General features: G+C 43.2%; 1 protein-coding gene across 1 annotated transcript in view; it reads right to left on the bottom strand.

The window, feature by feature from the left end:
- Positions 1-21,599, bottom strand: part of LOC139917775 (regulator of G-protein signaling 6) — an 86,022-nt gene that overhangs the window by 21,595 nt on the left and 42,828 nt on the right. The window contains exons 2-3 of the mRNA XM_071906964.2: positions 7,657-7,753; positions 5,335-5,385 (exon numbers count right to left, since the gene is read on the bottom strand). Of these exons, the coding sequence (XP_071763065.2) occupies positions 5,335-5,385; positions 7,657-7,753 (148 nt within the window). The remainder of the gene's footprint in view (positions 1-5,334; positions 5,386-7,656; positions 7,754-21,599) is intronic.

The raw sequence follows: 21,599 nt of genomic DNA, 5'->3' as shown, positions 1-21,599 counted from the left end.
GCAATGGTGGAACTAGGTATTCCAATTGGAAAATTGCGACTGACTTGATTTGCATAAGTGGTCTTAATCAATCAAGAATAGCTCCACAACTATCAGATCTATATGCATCACCTTGACCTCTATGGATAGATAAGAACCTAGAGAATTTACTCCCAGTGTCAGTAAGCTTGTGCCTGTTACTATGCCAGAGTAAACTCAGATAAACCAAAGGAGAAATTTAAATTTGTATCCTCGCCTAAAATTTCTTCTAAATTAGACAGTGGATAACACCATGATAGCAAGGATCCCATGCACAGAGATGCTCTGAATCCATTCAGCAACTCCTTGACAGCAACTGTACCAAAGTAGATAGAAATGTAATAAAGCACATAAATTCTACAAATGTTTTAGTGAGGATAGGCCCAAGCAGCCTTTCCTTTTTGGCCACTTGGATACCCAAAGTACCCAAAGTGTGCCAAATGTGTTTTTTTTACCTCTTGGAAGAGAATCTGGCTACAAAATACTGTAGTACTACTGTAGTAGTAGTAGTGTAGTGTGATATAGTAAGCCTGCTACCCAGTCAGCTGACTCTGCCATTTACATGATCAGCCATTGCATGTTGTGGCGGTTTGGCAACTGACAGGCCTTGTAAACAAAGGTTTTGTTGGTGAAGTTGGTGAAACTAACAAATATGAAATGACAACTGAAATCTCTGGGTTGTTAATCAAATTGCACCAAACATTATTTTTCATTTTGAAATATGTATGTTATTGTATTGTTTATTTTGAAACTTTTTATTTTATGGATTGATAAGGAACAGTTAATGGACATTCTGTCAGCTCTATGTTGACACAGTTGAGCACAGAATCCAAGACAGTCAGTCAGTTCAGGTTGCCACATTCCAGCCACAGCAAAGCAGAAAACCTTGTGACAAACTGAGAGAAATACAAGCTTTACATTCAATTTACCTATTTTAACTCAACCACAACATGTTGAGTCAATCAGCGAAGCCGGTGAAGTCTCTACCCACTTTCACCTCTTGGACCAACCTTGGTGAGTATGAAATCCTAGCAAAAACTTGCTGTCCCTCATAAATGTTAATCCATATGATTTATCAGGTAGGGTGGGGACTAATTCCAGGTTAGTACCTCAAGTTATAGCTCTGATTCCTGCTGTTTGGCTGTTTCTCTCAGCCTGATAAGGTGTTTGTAATCTGGGACCCGTGTCTTGACCTGATAGAAAGGCCAGTTCATACTCCTCTACAACGATTCACCACCTGCAGGGTAATGGCTCCATGGGTTTTTTTCTCATTCGTAGTCAACCGTGCCATCGCAGCGGAAACCGACAGGCACACAGCACCCTGCAACCTCCCGACAGACGATGACAGGAAGAGGAGGAACAAAAGGAAGGCTGGCTCTGACAAAAGCAGAGAAGAAACGAAGAAGAAGAAGAGGAGGGGAACCACCTCAGTTGACAGTGGCCAAACTAACAGCAGAGGTCAGCCCATAGATAGTTAACAAGGTGTTAAGGTGTTACTTTGGCCTTTGAGTTTAGGGTTGAGGTTAGAACTAGGATTATAGCTTCAAGATAGGAAGGGTTAAGGTTAGGCATGTAGTGGTGAGGGTTAAAGTTTGGGGTTAGGGATTAGGGAATGAATCAATGGAAGTATAGTAAAACATATATGTGTGTGTGTGTAATGTTAGCTGAATTTGAGGCCAAATACGAGGAGCTGGGGCCGCTGGGCGAGGGAGGATTCGGATCTGTCCATTGCGGCTACCAAAGAAATGACTATTTCCCTGTAAGTCTTACACACACAATTTACTGTTCACTATATGCTCTGTAAGTGCTGAGCTAATGCATTTGTTTTTCTGTCCTGTAGGTGGTGATCAAACACATTCCCAGCAAAAACGTGTTCCGCACAACTGTGGTGAGTGATTTTGTTGTGATCATTTAAATGCTGAACATTTCTTTGACTTTCCTACGTTGCTGACTCTTATATTGTGTATGAGGATAATGTGTATACACAACCTCAGTCAGTCTTAAAGCTGCTTCTATCTGAAGCACCTCACAGTGTCTTGAGTACAAAACCCCAAACATTCCTGTTACTTACTCTTCTTAAACTCATTGGAACTTATAGAACCAAACAAGAGCAGCTTGGATTGGATCTGGAAACATAAGCGTTCTGTATATATATGTGTTTACAGAAAGGTTTCATTGTTCTTGCTTTTATCAGCTTGCACAGGCTAATCTGCTTCTCTTTTCATCCACCCCATTGCACTCTGTATGTTTATTTAGATCCAGAATGGGAAGATGTGTGATCTTCCCCTGGAGGTGGTCCTGTTGATGAAGGTGGCAGCAGGACCAGGATCACTTGGCCAAACCACAGCCGTAGCTCTGTTGGATTGGTATGATCTGGACCAGGAGCTGATCCTGGTTCTGGAGAGACCGTTCCCCTGCATGGACCTCAGTGATTACCTCAATGCCAGCGGGGGCGTCCTGCAGGAGCGTGAAGCTAAGGTAGGTGGGTGGATGGATGTCTGGACGGCTGTGTGTGTGGTGTTCCCCAGAGGAGCAGTCCAGGACATGGTAGCAGTCCCACAGAGCAGAGTTTCCCCAGCTCGGCTGGGTCACCCTGGCTTAAGGGCTGCCAACCCACCTAAAAGAATTTCATTAGTCCTGGTTTCAAATGAGAATTTTAGGGTGCGATCACACCTACAGTTAGTTTTCTTTGGTCTGATCCATGGTTCAAAAGTTTGCTGTGTTGCAGAGAGCGGGGGGAGTTCCTGTAACTGTAGCTAAGCATGATGGACTTGTCTGCACTCTTTGCTGTAATTTACCCTCTCTGCTGTTCAGACCAGTTAAGAACACATGAAGAAATAGCTGAATATGAGCATCAGTCCAGACTGTGGTTTGCCTTCATTTTGTTACGCTTAGCTTTCCAAGTAAGAAGGAACTGCTGGATATCAGATATCAACATCTGTCTCCTTATACCCATAAAGCCTTGCATTTTGTGGTCACTTCTTGTAGTTGGTATTATGTTCTCTCTCCATTTCCAGGCTTCATGATGTCTGAATGTTGCTTCAGAGGCTTTTCAATCCTGACAAGAATAAAATTCTGGGGGACACACTGCCTCAGAGTTGCTCCCCACCCATGAGGCTGCTGGTGGATGCGTTAGTGGAGATCCATGCTAAAGGGTTGTTGCACCGCGACATCAAATTGGAAAACCTTCTGGTGGAAACTGATGGCCCTCGATTCAGGGTCATTGATTTTGGCTGCGGCTGCATCCTGAGGGAGGGAAACTACACCACCTGCTGCGGTACGCCTGGCTGCTATTCCTGCTCTTCGCTCGTTCAATCTCTAAATAATTGCTTTCAAGGAGAACAACCCTTCAACATCTTTCCCTCCATCTCTCTCTCTATTCTAGGTACCCATTTGTATATCCCGCCAGAATGGTACGAACATCAGTCGTACAGGGCAGAGCCATTCACGGTGTGGCAGCTGGGTGTGGTGCTATACACCATGGTGACTGGTTCCCTCCCCTTCTACGTCACCAGCGAGATCCTCCTCTGCAACCCTGAGATCAGCAATCAGCTGTCCCAACGTAAGCCTCACACACACACACACACACACAGTTTGTTTTCTGGACAGAGGGCTTCATCACTTTCCATTTACCCAATTAGAATTAGAGGAGGCGTTCCTAGGTTTGTTTTGGGAAAAGTGGCGGCAAACACCGAGACCTTGGAGAACGCTATAATTAATGAACAAACAAAAACAAAGATAAAACGGAGAAAGCCTGATATAATGTTGGGATGATTGTAGGTTTGCCAGTCACTTTTTAATTGAATTTATACTGTATCACTTTTAACGCCCACTATGTTCACATTCCAAAACAACCCAATGGACAGAAATCTATCCATCAAACATTCTGTCTGTTTTCTGACGGATCAGTGATCTTAATCTTTGACCCTTGGTTTTCTCTCCAGATTGCCAGGATTAGTTGAGGAAGTGTCTGGCCAAGTGTCCTGACGGCCGGCCACCCTGGAGGAGCTGCAGCTCCACCCCTGGTTCAAATGAATCCCTTGCAGACAGACTTACACCTAAGTGTACGATCAAATAGTCTGTTTTTGCAAAAATATAAACCCTTAATCAAAGCTTGAAAGACACACTGGAGATCATTTTTTGTCAATAGCAATGCATCAGTGATATATTTTGAAATGCTAGGTTAGAACTGAGACCTGCACTTTTAAGCGTCTTGGTGTGGTTATTTGGTGCCACCCAAGTTTGAATGGTACTGCATGTTCTCACCTGCCAAACCCAACCAAACTAAAAGGGTAAACGCTCCAGAGTTCAAATAAGCCGCTCCAAACGTTCTTGGTGTGAACGCATCCTTAGACTGCATCACCCCCTCCATGGTGAGCTGACGCAGCTATGGAGCAGCTTCAGGCGGTCTTACCCCTCAAGGTCTAACATGGAGCGCTTTAGACGGTCTTTTATGCTGACAGCCATCAGACTGGACAATGCTTCCTGCCACACCTGTCCCAGTCTCAGCCAACCTGAAGCAGGACGGCTGCACTCTATGTACAAACTATCCTGGACTACTTTTTTTGCATTGCTCCACTCGGGACTAACCTATAGATCAGCTTGACCAGTTTCTGATATGTACGTACTGTTTCTGTACATTCTGTGTATATGAGTCTGTACATATTTTTGCACGCATTTCTTTACATATATGAATATGATCTGATAATCAAAACCAGTTTAAATCATAATATTTTAATAGCTTTTTGCTTTTGTTATCCTCTATGAAAGAGAGTGATTTTAGAATCTAGTAGAGATTTCAGTTCTACTACAAAATGCAAGAGAATAGGAGGATATTTAGAGAATTTGTGGATAAAGTTATATGTAGCAATCAAAAGGATAAGGTTTACCACATATTCAAGATCAGCAGAATTTTCATAATAACAAATAACATCTTTGAGACTAAAGGAATAGACAGCATTACTGACGGCATGAAATAAATTACATCCAAGTTCGGACCAAAATGTTTTGGACATTTCACAATCAAAAAGAGGTGTGTAATGGTTTCCCTGTTATGTTTACAGGAGGTTAATGAGATGTGACTATCTGATTTGGAAATAAGTGAATTGGCAGGATATATTTTATGTAAGAAATGAAGTTCCTTAGCCTTGTTTGAAATACAATATCAGGTAGAATCTTGGCCCTTTTATGTTCAAGCATCCAGATTCCTTCTTGTTTGACATTAAGTAAATACTGGAGGATTTCAGCTGTTGAAGCTGGGAAGCTGCTGTCTTGAACACGATAACTACAGTATGTTCAGCAAAGTGCAGGACCTACCTGGATCCTCAATGGCCAGGTTCTTCATCATCCACTGTACAATATCGGTACCTGTAATCAGGTCAGACAGAGAAAGGAAAATGACTGTCGTACACCAGACTTTTAGCTTACAGTCACCAAGGGAGTGCTAGAGTTTACAGATTTCATGAAACAGCAGATAGTGTTTATCTCATATGAAGCTATCCCACCCCCCCCACCCCCCTCTCTCTTCTCTCCTTTCTATCTCTTCCTCTGTCTTGCAAGTTGGTGCGCACCAGAGGAATTGGAGGAGACAGACACTGAGAAAGACGGTAAGCGAGAGAAAGAAATAATGGGGGAGACAGGGGGGGAAAGTAGAACAAAAGGGCGATCGATGGGTTTAGAAACAGAGGAAGATGGAGAGAAAATGAGAGAGATAGAGAGAGGCAGCGAAAGAGAAAAGGAGGATCGCCACAGTGGGATTAAGTGTTTTTATTACTACTTTCTTGTGCCATCCTCTCGGGCTAAATGCATGTTAATAATGTATATTTTCCATGTCTTCCCACATAGATTCAAATCAAAACAAAGAGAGGGAACGACGGAGAGAATACCAGGCTGAAAAAAGGAAAAAAACAGCAAGAAGAGAAGGAAGAGTTGTAGATACACTGGAAAAAATTACAAGTTTGGCAAGTAATTTTATCTTATACCTTGACTTATCAACCTTTTTTCAGGATATTTGTAGTCAAATTATATGCATTGGCAGATCATTTTGATGGTTTCAAGAAAATTAAGTTGATTCATGTCAAGTGGAAATAAGTGGAATTATCTCAGCCCAGCCACACTAGACTACATGACTTGTTTAAAATTGGTATTTTTTGCAGTGTTGGAAAACAAACTTGAGTTATTACACAGAAAAAAGTCACATTCTCCAAAAAAACAGTTACATTTCTGCCAGTGCAGTGAGATAATTTGACTGAAAACATCCTGGAATAAGCTTGATAAGTCTGGATACAAAATAAAATCCCATGCCAAGCTCGTCATTTTCTGCAGCGTAGGAGAATAGAGCAGCATCTCATCTGCGCTCCCCCTCCGCTTCATGTGCGAGTCCCGAGAGAGGCGGTGTTTAATTCTCCATCATTCATTAGCTTCCTGGCCCTCGGCGCTCAGCTGCACACATTCGAGACCCGCCCGCCGCTGTAGTAATTGTGTTTATCGATACGCTCTGCTTATGGCATATCAAGGTGATGCATTTTCCACGAGCGCGGGGGGGTGTGTGTGTGGGGGGGGGGGGGGGTGGCGAGAAACGAACAGTTGTAATAGCCCTTCTTCTTCCCTCCGTCATTTGTTTGGGCTGTGTCATCGCCGGCTGCTGCGGCACCAGCCTGCTAAAGTGATTAAGGCCGACGATCGAAGGGACCACCAGACAGCGGGCGAGGCGGCTGACATCAATCCCTACCTGTCGGGTGGAACTGGTGGAAGTGTTTTTGTTTTCATTTCAAAGATTTTAACCTTTATTTAGCCAGGGAAAACATCAGGTTTTGGTGTCAGTCCCTCAGAATCAAGGAGCGAGGGCTTCTTTCTAGACTAAAAATGTTGTACTGATGTTCAACAATCTTACAGGGAAATCCATCATAGAAGAGGCAGAGAGACCAATTTCTCCACCAACAGGAGCCTCAATAGACCAGAATGCAGTGCAGCTGCAAGACATGTTGCGTTTTAAGTAAGAGGTGCGACTCACTTTTTCTCACCGGAAAAACTCCTACTCTGCTAAGCTCTGTTGCTCTCTCACCTACACATATAACCCACAGCTGGATGCAACAAGTTCACGCCCTTTCTCTGGGGGTTGTCAGGCAGGTTGAGGGAAAGTGGGTCCATCAAAACAGTTCATTACAACAGTTCATCACAAAATAACTCCTGGAATGCATCGATCCACCTAATTTCAAAACTTGATTGAGGAAAATTCTCGAAATAGGACACATTTCATCGGAAACAAGCAGAATTATCTCACCCTATTGGCAGAGTTTTTCACTTGTTTTAATTCAAACAAGATTTTAGGACTCAATACCAGACTAATTGGCTTGTTAAGATAGCTATTTTTTGCAGTGTGGGAAACAAGCCTGAGAGATTTCTGCAGAAACAATGCGGTTTCTCAAGGTCTCCAGTCTTACCAGCTGTCAGGGGGCTATGCAACATCTCAGCTCTTGTCTCTGTGCTTTTCACATGCTCTCCTTTCGTCTTTCATCCATTTCTCAATTCACCTGGCCTCAACTAGTGTCCATCAATGATGCACTTTTACAGTTTGTGTCATTATGTCACTGTCAACCTGTCTTAGTCTCTCTCTGTCCCCCTCTAACCATTTCTTACCTGTGACAACACTGGGGATTTTGGTCATGAAGCTCTTGACAGTTCTGATGGGCACACCTTCTGTCTCATCCTGGATGAGGGTGACAATGTCTTCAATCTGCAGAGGAAGAGAGACAAAAACAGAGAGAGAGAGACTTTCACTTTTGACGTTCTTTAATGAAACATCTCACAACCGACAGAGGACATAACTAAAATCAGCTTTAAAAAAAATCACCAAACCCTATCCACACACACACACATATTTACAGTGCTGGCAGCCCTCACATGTACAGTCAACATTTAAATACAGTCAGACCCCAGAGACCCCAGCCTGTCACACTGGACACTTAACATGTCCAGAACACATGTAACCCATTGATGTTGCAAGAAGACATTTTCAAGACAGTTTCTGATTCCACAGAAAGGACACCCATCTCCCACCCCCAGATCCAGCAGGGCCAAGAAGTGTTTTTTTTGCCAGGGCCCCATGTACTCTCCTCCACTGCAGATCCCCTGACTTCTTAGGAAGTGGCAGCTTGCAAAAGACTCTCCACCTAAGCCCTGCAGCACCCTCCTCACCCAGTACCTCCTGCCACTTGTGGCAGGAGGTACTGTGTCCGTCACTCTCACTTGTGTCCGTCAAGACGCTGAGGATCCTGACCTTAACACATACTGCATACACCTTCACCTCCTGCCTGCCCAAACTGCCCCAGGCTCGGAGTAGAGAAAGACAGCAGCCTCCCTTCCTCCTACCAGCCCCCAGTTTCATCTGTTACCTTCAGTAGAGGAAGCTCAGTGACCTCTCCCTTCTGCGGCATCACCAGGCATCCAGCAGAGAACCCAGCACTTGAACCCCACCAGCAGCCTCAGCTGGAGGGGTTCAGTCCAGTCTGTTGGCCAGACTCTTGGGGGGTTTTCCAACCTCCCGTGACAGGAGGTAGCGGATGTTCCAGCTTGGCAATGCCTCCTCTCATAAGACGTTGTCTTAGGGTGGCAGAACGCACCACTAGGCACCAAACACTGGCTTATGGAACACAATTCCCATACCCACAATTCAAGCACTACCCCCTTCACACGTGTATGCCTCAGCAGGCACCAGGCCCTCAGGACAGATGTGTAAAATCCTGAGAGATCTACGGTGTCCAATTCCTCCAATTCCATCAGGAAAAGCTGATGGCCCAGCTCTAAACCGCCAGCCTTCTGCAGCAGTGCACATGCTGGTTCTCTCCAGCAGATGTTAGTCCTGTATAACAGTTTCGGAGCTACCTGGAGCCAAAAGGCTGCCACCCTCGAGTCCTGTCTTTTCCCACTGGTGACCACCTGGTAGCTGTGGAGGAGAGCCCCACACTGCAGTCTCACTCTTCCCCCAGTTGACCCTGGCAGAAGAAGCCTTCGCATAAGTCCTAAGACAGATGTGCACCGCCCCAGCGTCCTGCTCATCCCCAATTAGGACAATCAGGTCATCTGCATAGGCAGATAGGAAAACTGAATTAAAGAAATAAAATGGTGGGCAAACCCAAACCCCGACAGCCGACAGAGAAGAGAAAACAGGAGAATGAGAGGCCTGTGGCTACTACATATTTTGTATTGCATGCAATGGTGCCTTTCACATTAAATTTCTTTCCAGTGTGTGGATGGCAAAAAATAGCTGTCGTAATCATTGCACTGCACTTCACACAGTTGTGACACATATAATTTCCATCTGGTGAAAAAGACAAAACATGTGTAGGATGGGTGTTAATAGTGGTCTTTAGCAAATGGTCCCTATTTCTAGATCTCTTGTATTTATGTCAGACAGGAAAGAATTCTTATATTTTTCATGTCATTTACCTTCTCTGAAAGGGAACTGAAAGGGAGTATAATTAAAAAAAAGTTGAAAACAAGTCTGGATAAGGCTTACAAGGTTGAACGTCATAATGTGTTGAATCCATGCCCTATAGACAGTTTCCTTTCCCCTATTACCTGTGTGTCTACTTTCAGTCCAATATCTAAAGGACTGAAAGACATTGTGAAAGGCCATAAGCACAAATTATACTTGAGATCATAGCACTGACCCCACATTTAGAGAAAGACCTAAATTTACATACAAGAGATGTAGAAATATCCTGTTATTTGTAAAACAGTGAGAACAAAACATCAAGCTCTGCACATTGCACATCTTGATATTGCATAAAATAAAATTGAATACTGAATTGAAAACTGAATCTTGTTGGAATAACAATTAATTTGACAATGATATATTGATGTGTAAAAATGCTACATGTAGCACCTTTAATTATAGCCTAATCCTAGAAAATATGCAGTTGTGCATCTACCAAAATTGCTACAATGTGAGAGGAAAAAGTCAATACCAAGTCAAATAATGAGTTGAGGTTCAACAGTACAAACACACACGCAGCACGTGCCTCGGCCCTATTAATACCAATGTGTAGATGTTAATGAAAACACGTCGCCCACTTTGCATTGAAGTAATCAGATTAGATTGCAATTTAGTGCTGCTATGATTGCATGTTGTCATTCCCCCTCTCCACAGATGCTTTTTTGTTTGCGTCATTGTGTGGGAAGTGAGAAGTTGGTCGCTTTGGAGACAGCCAGCGTACAACTACCACACAACTAGGCTATATATAAACCCTGAATCAAAGCCTGAGCAGAGAGAGAGAGAGACAGAGAGAGAAAGAGAAAGAGAGGTGGCCACATATGTCCTCCACCTGGCCCATTCAAGTGATCACATTAAAGAAGCGCTCACCAAACAATAGCACAAAAAACACATGCACACACTCATACACGTGCATGCAAACACACACACACACCCCTCTGGTTCTGGACCGATATGGGAAAAACACTTTCAACCCTAATGGGGTTACAGGACCTGCAGTGAATTATACATATCCCCTCCATGCTGTATGTATTATTCTGACCCTTTTACCTTTATGAGTATATTTATAATGTGGGAGCTGTCAGTGGAGTAGAACTCTACCAGGCACCCACACTGGGTCAAAGCTTACATGACTACTTCCACAATACACCCATACAGTCCCTACTCACTGTACAGCTCTTTAAATAGATGGGACTATTCTCTCTCTCTCCTATACAGATCCTTATACAAGAATTCCTGGAACGACTCATCACAATCATCACAAACTGTTGTGTGAATTATATGAAACATGCAAAACAATGCAACAATATCCCTTTGCTGGAGTGAATCTGAGCCTGTTGCTCCTGGTGAAGCTTAACAATTTGACTAAGAACACATTGTTATTTACCACAGTGGAGCCTGGGGCAGTAGCTGCAGGGAGGGAGGATTAAGCTGGCGGCATACCTGCTACAGAAGCTCAATTCAGCAGGTTTGTACCAACAAAACGTTAGTGGAGAACATGAAGCGCCATGTTGGCTTTGGCCTCCACAGTGTGACCTGGTTATTTGTTATTTGCACACCAGCCCATCTGCAATTTTTCAAAAATATACATGTAGCATGATTTGTGGTGTTGCCTTGTGGGAAAGCGTCTCCATTTCCTTTTCTGGTTGACATCTCTGTTTATATTTCCATGCTAGCATCTCATGGTCATGCTATCACCGCTACTTCCAGTTTAAGTTACAGTTACCTCTTTAATCTTCATGCAAGGCCACTAGTGAGGCAAGGTGAGTATACATTTATATTATTTATACATTTATATGCTGTGACATGTTCTAAAGTGGTTCAATTTTGGCTAAGTTTGCCTTCATTGTACGTATACCAGCGCATTTACACACACAAACACACATATTGGAACTACACAACCAGTCTTCCACTGTTAGCCACTAAGCTAGGTGGGGAGTTACTGCCTTGTTCAGCGGCGTATTGGCAGCAATTGTTGAGGGAAGGGAAAGCACGTCTGGTTCACTTCCCCAGCAAAAATGTTCCCAGTCGGTCTGGAGATTCAAACCGACAAAACTTTCCCTCTCTCTTGATTCTGCTACAGTACAAGCAAGGGCACAGGCAGCCTCGGGCTACACATCACAATCAATACGATGCTAAAATGCTAACAAGGCCTCGACGGCGTGCGGAGACAGCAGCTAGAGTGGCTTTTGATGACTTCCCCTGTCACGAACAGTCCCGCTCCGCTAATGGAAATGAGTCTGTACAACAGGTTCAGCACAGGTTACAGCAGCTGTCGACCCCAGTCTGATGACAGCAGCAACAAAGTCATTATTTCTGTTGGATGCTCTGATGTAGTTCTCTACCTGTCCTCCTCCTGTGGTCGTCCATTGTCTGCTGACTTGAAATGTGAGGATCAAGATGAAGAATACTTTAATTTATCTTAATTTTAATTTAAGTAATGTAGGAATAATCTGTGACATTATCGTATAAATAAATGTCTGTTTTGCTACTCTCTATTGCTGATTGATCTAACACAATAGTGATCCAACCTATATCCAGTTCATCAAAGCTTTTATATTTGCCGTCCGGTGTCTTTTGCTCACTTGGGTACAGCCCCAGCAGAGAATCTGGTTACACTACAAGGCATTATAGTGCCTCATGAGCACATTGTAAGCACAATGTCAGTGCATAAATATAATAATTATAGCATGATATAACAAACACAATATGCAATAAATTAGGGGATTAAGTACTTTATGGAACAACTGTATAGATAATGGCAAGATTTTAAATTGAAGGTCATTTCTCTGATGATGTTAGCTGATGATTATCCTGTAAGAAAAGTGTATCTATGATTCTAATGGGTTTAATTTGCTTGTGCTGCATCACAATGCACTTCAACCTAAATGTTTTGACATTTCTTTATGTGCAGTGTGTGTGTAGTATATGTGTGCATGTGTGTGAGTGTGTGAGGCTATGCGCGCCATATACGTCTGGGATCGTGTGTGTGCATGCATGTGCTGTAGGAATATGAGTGTGCCTGTGTGTCTGACTTGGCTGCGAGTGGAGCCCAGTGGGAGCAGATTTCATCAGACTTATTGCGAGCCGCTCTATTTAACACCCCATGGGGCAGTGGGCTGCCTGATTACAGTGTTATCACCACACACTTAGCACGGACCGGCTAGTGGGCTGGCAGGCAGCTTGGCAGGCAGGTGGGTTATGGCGAGATGAGGCTTATTGTTGATTGGGGTATAATGATTCCCCCGGGCAAACATGCCGGCCATCCCTTTGTACGGGCTAGACATGCAGGACGACATCCCCTCCATCCCTCCCAGCTTTGGAAACTGTTTTCAGCTGATACCAGAAAGATATTTAGGTCCTGATTTCACAAAACCATGCAGGTAGCAGCTATGGACGACTACAAACGTCGTCTTAACTTTCAATTTGGCTCTATAATTACGCAGGTTGGTGCAGGCTGTTGTATCAACATCTATTCAACATTAAAGTGTTTGCTGGGAAGCTGCAAATGAGTCTGGGATTGTAACGGCTACACTTTCTTTTAAAGGCGGCACATTTATTTAACCTCCAACACGCTGCTGTCACTCTTCCTGGCCGCCGATGGAACAATAGGTTACACTAGAGGCTATTTTAGCAGAATGGGATCGGGCTGAACTCCATCAGTCCCAGCATCCGCGCTCAGCCGCGCCGTAAGCGGCCACAATAGCTCACAGCTGCACGCGTGAGCTGGCACGCACGCCCAAACACGCACCGAGGAAGCCGACAAAAGGACGCTTTCTTTGAAAAATGGCACCCCTTTGAATTGCTGACCCTGAAACGATGGCAATTAGCCTTTCTTGGCACAAAGCGGAATCTATGGGAGAGAGGAGACCGACGAGGCCATCGCCGCGGCTGCGATGAAGCGGGTACACTTCCCGCTGAGAGGGAAAATGTCAACGACGGCCCCGAGGGGCGGGGACGTCTGCGGAGAGATACCTGGGTAACACAATTTGTGAGGAAAGCGGGAAGATTATCTCCTCAGAAGCGCGTGGCTCTAAGCCTTCCCCACGGTGACAGTTTAACACGCTGCCAGATCGATAGCGGGCTAGCTGAAGGCCAGCTGGAGAACACGCAGATGGATGACTGGCATTTGGGGATAGGATATTCTCTCCGTTTATTTGACCACAGCAATGACAGTAAGACAGTTTAACCGTCTCAATGGACAGAGCCTTCGATAAAGATGAAAAGCACTTTACTTTGCGAGTAAAGTCTTAAGACTCCACTGTCGAACTGATATCATCGAGATGTATTGATCTGTATTCCGGATAGTTCTTGAGCGTCTGACTGTATCGAAAGCCAACATAAACTAGAGGATCAACATGCAATCAAAAGAGCAAAGGCCCATGAATTATAGAAAGAGCCTTATGGCCATAAAATGTTAAGCATTTACTGTTGATGTATGAATCACTCCGGGCAGCTCTTCCAGAAAGTCCACTTTGATTCCCGTCCATGGCAACAGCTGCCAGTGTGATACAAATGTATGGATTTCTGTCTGTGGAGGAACCTTGTCTGTGTTATTTTACACCAGCAGTACGAGTTTGGAATTGTAATTTATTTGCAGGTAATGAGATTTCATATATCTGGGAGAGCGAGCTCAAATATGTGAAGAATATAATACTACTCCATGTATTGATTTATTTAGGTTTCAAGGGAGGCAAAGTATGCGAGCAGACTAGTTATGAGACCTATTCACTGTTTAGGCCTCCATTCAATACATCCCACTGCATATTACCTTCAGAGAGCCTTCACAATCAAGTGCTGAGACACCACACTGATTGCAGCACGTTCCCCGGCGCTTTAAGTGCCACTTAGATACTGACAAGCAACACTCAGACGGAAAGTCAAGTGACAACAAAGGGAAAAGGAGATGGGATGTCATGTGAAAGAACTCTTCATAGTTTGAATATTGCTGATAGCGGCTCTCATTTACCAAGTAGGATACATAAAAAATGTGTCGGAACTTTCAAGTGCATATTAGATAGTATGAGCGTGTTGTGCATTTTTAAGTCTAGACCTGGAATAAGATGTATTTTTTAACACTACAGAATGGGTTTCACGGGCCTGTAGGCAATGGCATTTACTCAACACAAATGGGACGTGTTAGTGTGTGTGTGTGTGTGTGTGCAGGGCTCTAGACTGCGACCAAAATGGTCGCATATGCGACCATTTTTTGAGAGTGTGCGAGTTAAAATTTCACGTGGTCGCATTCGTGCGAGTGCATGATGATCATTAGGCTGTTTTGGTGCCCCTCCAGCACGGGTACTGTGTTAGCCATTGTGGTTGAAAGTAGGGCTGCGGTCGAATAGTCTTTTTTGCTTAGGAAGGTTCCTAACTGAGTGAAATGACCCGGAAGTACCTAAGTGGCAGCCATGATAAGAGCTGTTCGAATTCTCTAAATGCTAAGGAAAGGTGCTTCAATGCTTCCTTACTTAGCTCCTTTAGCATAGGATACACTGGACCATCCTTTACGAAAGGAAAGGAAATAATGCCGTCCCACAATTCCTTGCGGCAGCAACATTTAAAGCGACGCACCATTCGGCCGTTCACGAAAACAAACGATCATGACCGACAAGGGACGCAGATCATCATGCAAGTTACCGTTGCTTATTAAGCATGTTCCATCTTATGCCATAACTTGCTAATATGCTTATATGTTTTGAACTTTCAACAATATGTTAAACCCATAGGCGAACTATGAACGTTACGCTGCTGTCGTAAAATGATCAAAGTGAAGTTAACATTGTAGCGTAACCTATGCTCAGTTTGCATTAATTATTTCTTCATTCTGAGCGTTGTTGTATTGCCAGCTTTTAGGAATATCATTAATTAATTTTACTTCAGTCACAGATACTGAAACCCTTGCCTTAATAAAGGCCTGAATCAGCCATAACAACTTCAAAGCACAATCAAGTCGACATTTCAAGGTGTTTACTGAGTTGTGTGGTGGTTCTTAAGCTATTATATGCATAGGCTTATAATCAGATCATAATCAGCATATTAACCATAACACAGAAGTCTGTCTTTCAAGAAAAAGGGATATGAGACGTTTTTAGCCAGATGATGTTTTTAATTCAACATGTTTGAAACTTAAGAATGATGATATGTACAGGCTGCGTTCACACAGCGTTTTTTGATGTGGAAAAAGCGCTGCCTGGAGCGCTTTTTGTGAGGAGAAATAAAAAGCGGATCACGGCAACGTCACCTGACGTTAGCTGAGCAGCTGCTAGCTCACTAACCAGCTGGTTCACTTCTAGCAGACAGAACAGTGTTGTGCAACAAGCAAAGGCTTACCAGATATTTCCAATACATGTCCAGTATAATCCATACTGCCTTTAAAGTCGAGATGAAACGGCATTTCGAGAGTATCTAACTTCCGTATCGTGACGTATTTCCGAGTGAAACAGGAAAGACAGGCGGGACATAACGTTGGGAGGAATTTGATTTGAACGTTGAAAAGTGGGTGTGTCATAACACCCGAAGACACACCGAAGTACCATGCTGTTGCTAGCTAGCTAACTAATGAATCTTAGCCTCTTAGCTCTGTGCGCTAAAAGTTGCAGATTGATTGATGGGTGGATGTCATGATATTATTGGTTGAAATTAGTTATGGGCACGCTTACGTAAGCACACGGCATATTTTGTTTTACAGGAAGAAAACATGATTGAATTTTGATATAAGAACACAAAGAAATAGATTTTTTGTATTTTTTTTGGCATATGTTGTTAAATAGGTGCACAGTATGACCGGGGATGTGATCTAAAAGGGTTAAAAAGGCATTTTTCATTTCATCTCGACTTTAAGATCGCTGTTGCGGTAACGGAAATTCAATTATTACAACGTCCAATTTCTCCACCGGCACTTTCAGTTTCTCCACATTTGTTGTTGCTATGGGAAACGGCCAGCGTCTCTGTCATCGCGATTGGTCGGCTGGAAAAAGCGGTTCACGTCACCCGGCGCTTTCCTGAAAAGTTGAACATTTCTCAACTTTTGAAAGCTCTGACGAAAAAAATGCCGACTGCAGCGCTTTTCGGGAGCGGCCACCTTTTGTGCGCCTTGCAGCCGCTTCCCATTGCTTTTAATGAGAAAAGGGCGCTGGCGATTGGGGAAAAAACGCTATGTGTGAACGCAGCCGTATTGCAGAGTTCTTACCAGCTGGCTTGATGCATTTGGGACAGAGGGACCGCGGTAAGTCAAAACAAACACACACAATCTATACATTTATATCATATTGCCGTTTATTTCCATGCACATGCGCGAGCTCTGTCCACCTGACAGCCCTCTGTTCTGTCGGCGGAAAGAGAGACAGAAGCATGGAGGTTTCGACGCGTCGGTCGACGCTTCCCGGAGGTTCCCGGGGGCACGGTGGCGTATGAGAAATACGAAGATTTACGAAGAAAAAGAAAAAAAAAGGGTGCGACCAAATCATTTGCTGGTGCAACCAACTGAGAATGTTGGTAGCACCAGTGCTACCAGTGGAAAAGTTAGTCTGGAGCCCTGGTGTGTGTGTGTGTGTGTGTGTGCGAACATGCATGATTGCCTTTGCGTTCCAGCCCATGTGGCCGGTACATGAGAAGTGACACATGTCGTCTCTTCCCAGAGAAAATGGAACACACATGGCTGGACTCCGACCTCACCAGCACTACAGTAGGAGCACAGCTGTGTCTAAATAAGCACAGTGGGGAAGAGAAGGAAGGCCACTGTTAAAATAGAAGCCAATACAGGTCCGGATACAATTTGTAGTGAGTAGGGAAACCACCTTTCAACTAGAAGACCCAAGTCCATTCATTCCTTCATCTGCATTTTAGGTCAGAGTCATGCGTACATTCTGCATTTGCCGACCCCTACGTTCAAGGTATCATTTATTTATATTGTATTTGAGAGATGTTTTCCAATCTGACGCACCACTGTGGCAGGGCCGTTATAATTGGGATGTCTCAAACGCCTCATTATCCATATTTCCCAGTTGGTATGCTGTATTTGATATCACCAGAAACTTTAGAATCCCTCCTGACATTTAGTATCTTACCATAAAATAACTCAATAATGACCCCTTGAAATGGAAATCAGCTCAATTCATAACTAGTAGCTAGATAGTAGATGGAGATATGGGCAGAAGTGTTGCATGTTGATGCGCAGGGTCGCCCATTATGCTGCTGCCAGCACCTTCCAAATATCCGACAACAGTAATTGATTATAAGGTGTTTGAGAAGGTAGCAATAAAAGTGCAGTGGGGATGAAATATGTTTGTTGTCAAATAGGTTTTATTGCCGTAGTTACTGTAACTTGCAAGGTGAATTGTGTACTTTGCATGCTAATTGGCTGCGTGATAAAGGAGAAGTGACAGGACTTTGTGTAGACATTACCTTGGAAACAAGCTCAGCAACTGGAGCTTGTTAAGAGAGGTCAGGAGCTGCTGTCGACAGCAAGGCTATAGTGAGTCCAGGGCTTTACAGCGAATGAGTTCATAGACCACAACGCTTTGAGCCTCTAATGCAAGCTTGAGTTTGTATTCGCTATTAATTTACACCAAATCACAAGAGTGAAGAAAGAAAGTCATCAAATACTCCACCTTTAATCCCACCTCCATTAAATGTAGGTCAAGAGGGAAGAGACAGTGCCATGTGTTTTGAATATTTTATTATGTGTAACTTAACAGGAGACAGGAGTCATTATTACAGTATAACCTACCCATCCGCTGGAAAGACCCAAGAACACACAGATATAAAAATCTAATTTCTCCAGCTAGCAATGGCAACTGAATCTGACAGGCCCTATTTGGCCAAAGTGTTAAGTTTCTACAGCTGTAAATTAGTCTAAATTAGTTACTTGGAACGGAAAAGAGAGGCAAGGCAGCCTAGGTGTCTTGTTTTTTTAGTGATGACATAGCTCTTCATGTTGTTGGGTTCGGGTCAGGAGGACTAGTGAGTAATGAAAAGTTGATATCTAAAATGTGTAGTCCCATAGGATTCAATTAAAAAACTCATTGTCATGTCATGTCATTTTAGGGAATAAATGACAAAACAGCAGGCCATAGATGACTGTTACATTCACCCACTGAGACAGTGAGCGCCATCACATCTCTATCAAAACTAACGGTTACACAAATTCCCATGCATCCTTTGGTTAGAAAAAGTCGAGTAGGTGGAAAGGAGCCTGAGATGTGAACACACGAAAATCCCAAAGTAAGCTCCTGGGCTTGTGTGTGGGCAAAGGATAAGCACAAACTCCACTCATTATGCCCATCTTAAGAGCAAACCGTGGACAAGAGTCTAAGAGTCTAATCAACATGTCATGCCTCCGACTGCAGGGTGAGTCATCAAAACTTCACCACATTTACAAGTTGAGGATAAAATGATTTGGTGTCATAATGAGTGTAAACTTTAACTAAGCATAATATTTGTGCAATTTTAGCTTGTATCATCCCCTTTGAGTACCTTACCATTACAGTAGATGGGGCGGTAAGTAATCTATGATCTCTATCATAGATTACAATGCAAGACACTGTAATAATAATACTGCTGTGTCATTGGCTGTCTTGGCTTGAGAATGAGGCATTTTAGCCTTGGGTGCTGAAATGTGTTGCGACGGCACTTGCTCATTACATCGTTGAGCAGTTGAAAATGCAAGTAGGTGGGGAGGGATTGGAAGTGTCTTGAAACCCCAAAGGATGGGGAGTTTTTGTTCCAATACACAATACAGGCCAGAAAGTGAGTTTTTAAAGCCAAAAATCTCTGCATGTGTGGTGGGGTCATTGGTATTGATCAATAATCCTATCAACCCCCCACAGATATATTATGCCCATTTTGTGCTATGGGGCAATAAAAACCTTACTTATTGCCCCTTTAACAGTGCAAAGCGTTCCTTTTTTCATTTCAAGGCGTTTTAACTTAACATTAGAGTGATACCAGTACAGCTGAAGCGCTACACAGCTGTTTGAACAGTAATGCTGCGTCAGATAGTGGCCGAGTTGGAGGAAACATTTCTCAGATAACAGGAGTGTGTATGCGTGGGCGTGCATACATGCTTGGGTGTGTGTTTGGCACATTCATGCGTGTGTGTGTGTGTGTGTGTGTGTGTCATCTGAGGTAAGATTCACTTCGGAGACCAGGTTTTTCCTTCCCTCCCCCTGCGGTGCCCGAGTCCCACAGCTGCTGCACACTGATATCTGCACCACAGCCGGCTGTTTGTGGAGCAGATCGTGATCAGACCGTCTCCTGGGACTAGACAACCAGGGGTCAGTCGAGGGTTAACTCTCTTCTTGCATTCTACTGCATCCTGTGGTACTGTATTCTGCTGTAGTTTATAGCATTCTGGCATTGTAATCTTTTATGCTTTATGTCACGATTCACAGCTCTATTGTATTTCATTCCTTTTGGCATGCTGAATTCTATTCTGTTCCATTCCCTTTTCTTCTATTGTGCTATTATCTGTGGCATCACATTTCTGGTACTGTATTAATGGTATTCTAATCTATTATACTCCCAATCACTATGCTGCGTTTCTATATGTTCAGCTCTTTGAGAAATGAGTTGAAATTAGTTCATTTATTTCCTTAATTTGCGATGAATAAGGCCGAAGCAAGGTCATTAAAATGTATTATTCCTCATTAGGATTATGATTCACACCTCGTTCTTATTGTATTTCACTGCTGTAAGCCCTATATTAAATGTAACTATATGTTGACCTCTATTTTATTCTATTCTGGTCTATAGAAAACGTTGGCAGCATGTTCAAACAAACAGACAACTGTCTGGTTTTCAGCCACAGACTTTATTGTTCAGTAACAGGATCACTACACTTTATGTGAAGTTTGTTCATAAGCACATATTATAAGACCATTATGAATGCATTTTCATTATTAACTTTTCCATTATTATTTCATTATAATCAAATTGAATGCTGTTGTAAACTCAATGCACAAACCTTCTTGTGTAATTTCCTACCACAATAGATTTATACCGTTTTATAATTCACATAACAAGGCATTTTAATGTGTGTAATTTTGATTAGAATGTTACAATACTGTACATAATCTTATATTATGGTTGTAATGCACTTATGATCCCTCACAATGCCCTTTGAAAGAAGTGTTACCACTGGATCTTAGATAAGACAAAGCTAGATTTCCCAAGAGCCTCTTGGTATTATATAAGCTCCTTCTTGCTCCATTGTAATTCAGTGAACTGAGATGATCTTGGCGGTAGGACGCCGTGGTCCCTGAAGCCCTGGACTAAATTTGGAGAGAATAATGATCATAAATATGTATTAAGAAATTATCTTTTTTGAGACAAGCTACATTACTGAACTTGCTACGGGCCGCTAAAATGTAAAACAGGCAAAGAGATCAGCAAATCAATGCGCAGTGTTATCATAATGAAAAGTAGATGAAGAACAAAAACAAACAACCCCGCACTTAATTGAAAATATCTATGGACTCGCCCCCCTTTAGCGGTCTGCGCTGTTCTTTCACAAGTGTTCGTTGTAGCTCAGTGCATCGACACTGTGCGATTGATGTCTTTTCATAAAGCTTGCCCGGCAACGACTTCCCAACAGCCAATAAACACACACGGAAGTTAAAGGGTGAGGAATGTCCTGACTGAACAGTGGAGAGCGAGTGCCTGGCTATGTGTTTATACTGTCATGCTGGGAAATAACGTTCAAACAGGGTCCGCTAATGGTGAAGTTTAGAGGTGCACTGCAGGGAGCAACACAAGTGTTTTGTTGCCATTTTTTCCTCAAATTGCACTGAGACCGGAGGTGATGCTGCTATTCCTCCCTGCTACTATCTCACCTAATATCTAATCTAATACGGTACATCACAGAAACGCTTGGGCTCTATTACTCTCTGCACATCATCTCCAAACAACACTCTACATATAACCTTTTGCTTTGAAAGGTGCTATATATACAGTATATAAAGGTTAACTTACTTGAGAGGCACAAGAGAACAAGAGGCACTTCAGCTGCTTAATGTCCCGTTTTCCCCATTCATTTTTGTCTTCGTCAATATGCAAATTCATGCAGCAAGGTGCTCCAAAATGGAAACAG

This window comes from Centroberyx gerrardi, chromosome 18, assembly GCF_048128805.1.
Source record: "Centroberyx gerrardi isolate f3 chromosome 18, fCenGer3.hap1.cur.20231027, whole genome shotgun sequence".
Classification (NCBI taxonomy): domain Eukaryota; kingdom Metazoa; phylum Chordata; class Actinopteri; order Beryciformes; family Berycidae; genus Centroberyx; species Centroberyx gerrardi.
Note: the sequence above shows the minus strand (reverse complement) of the source record. Positions and strands in the feature narration are given on the sequence as shown.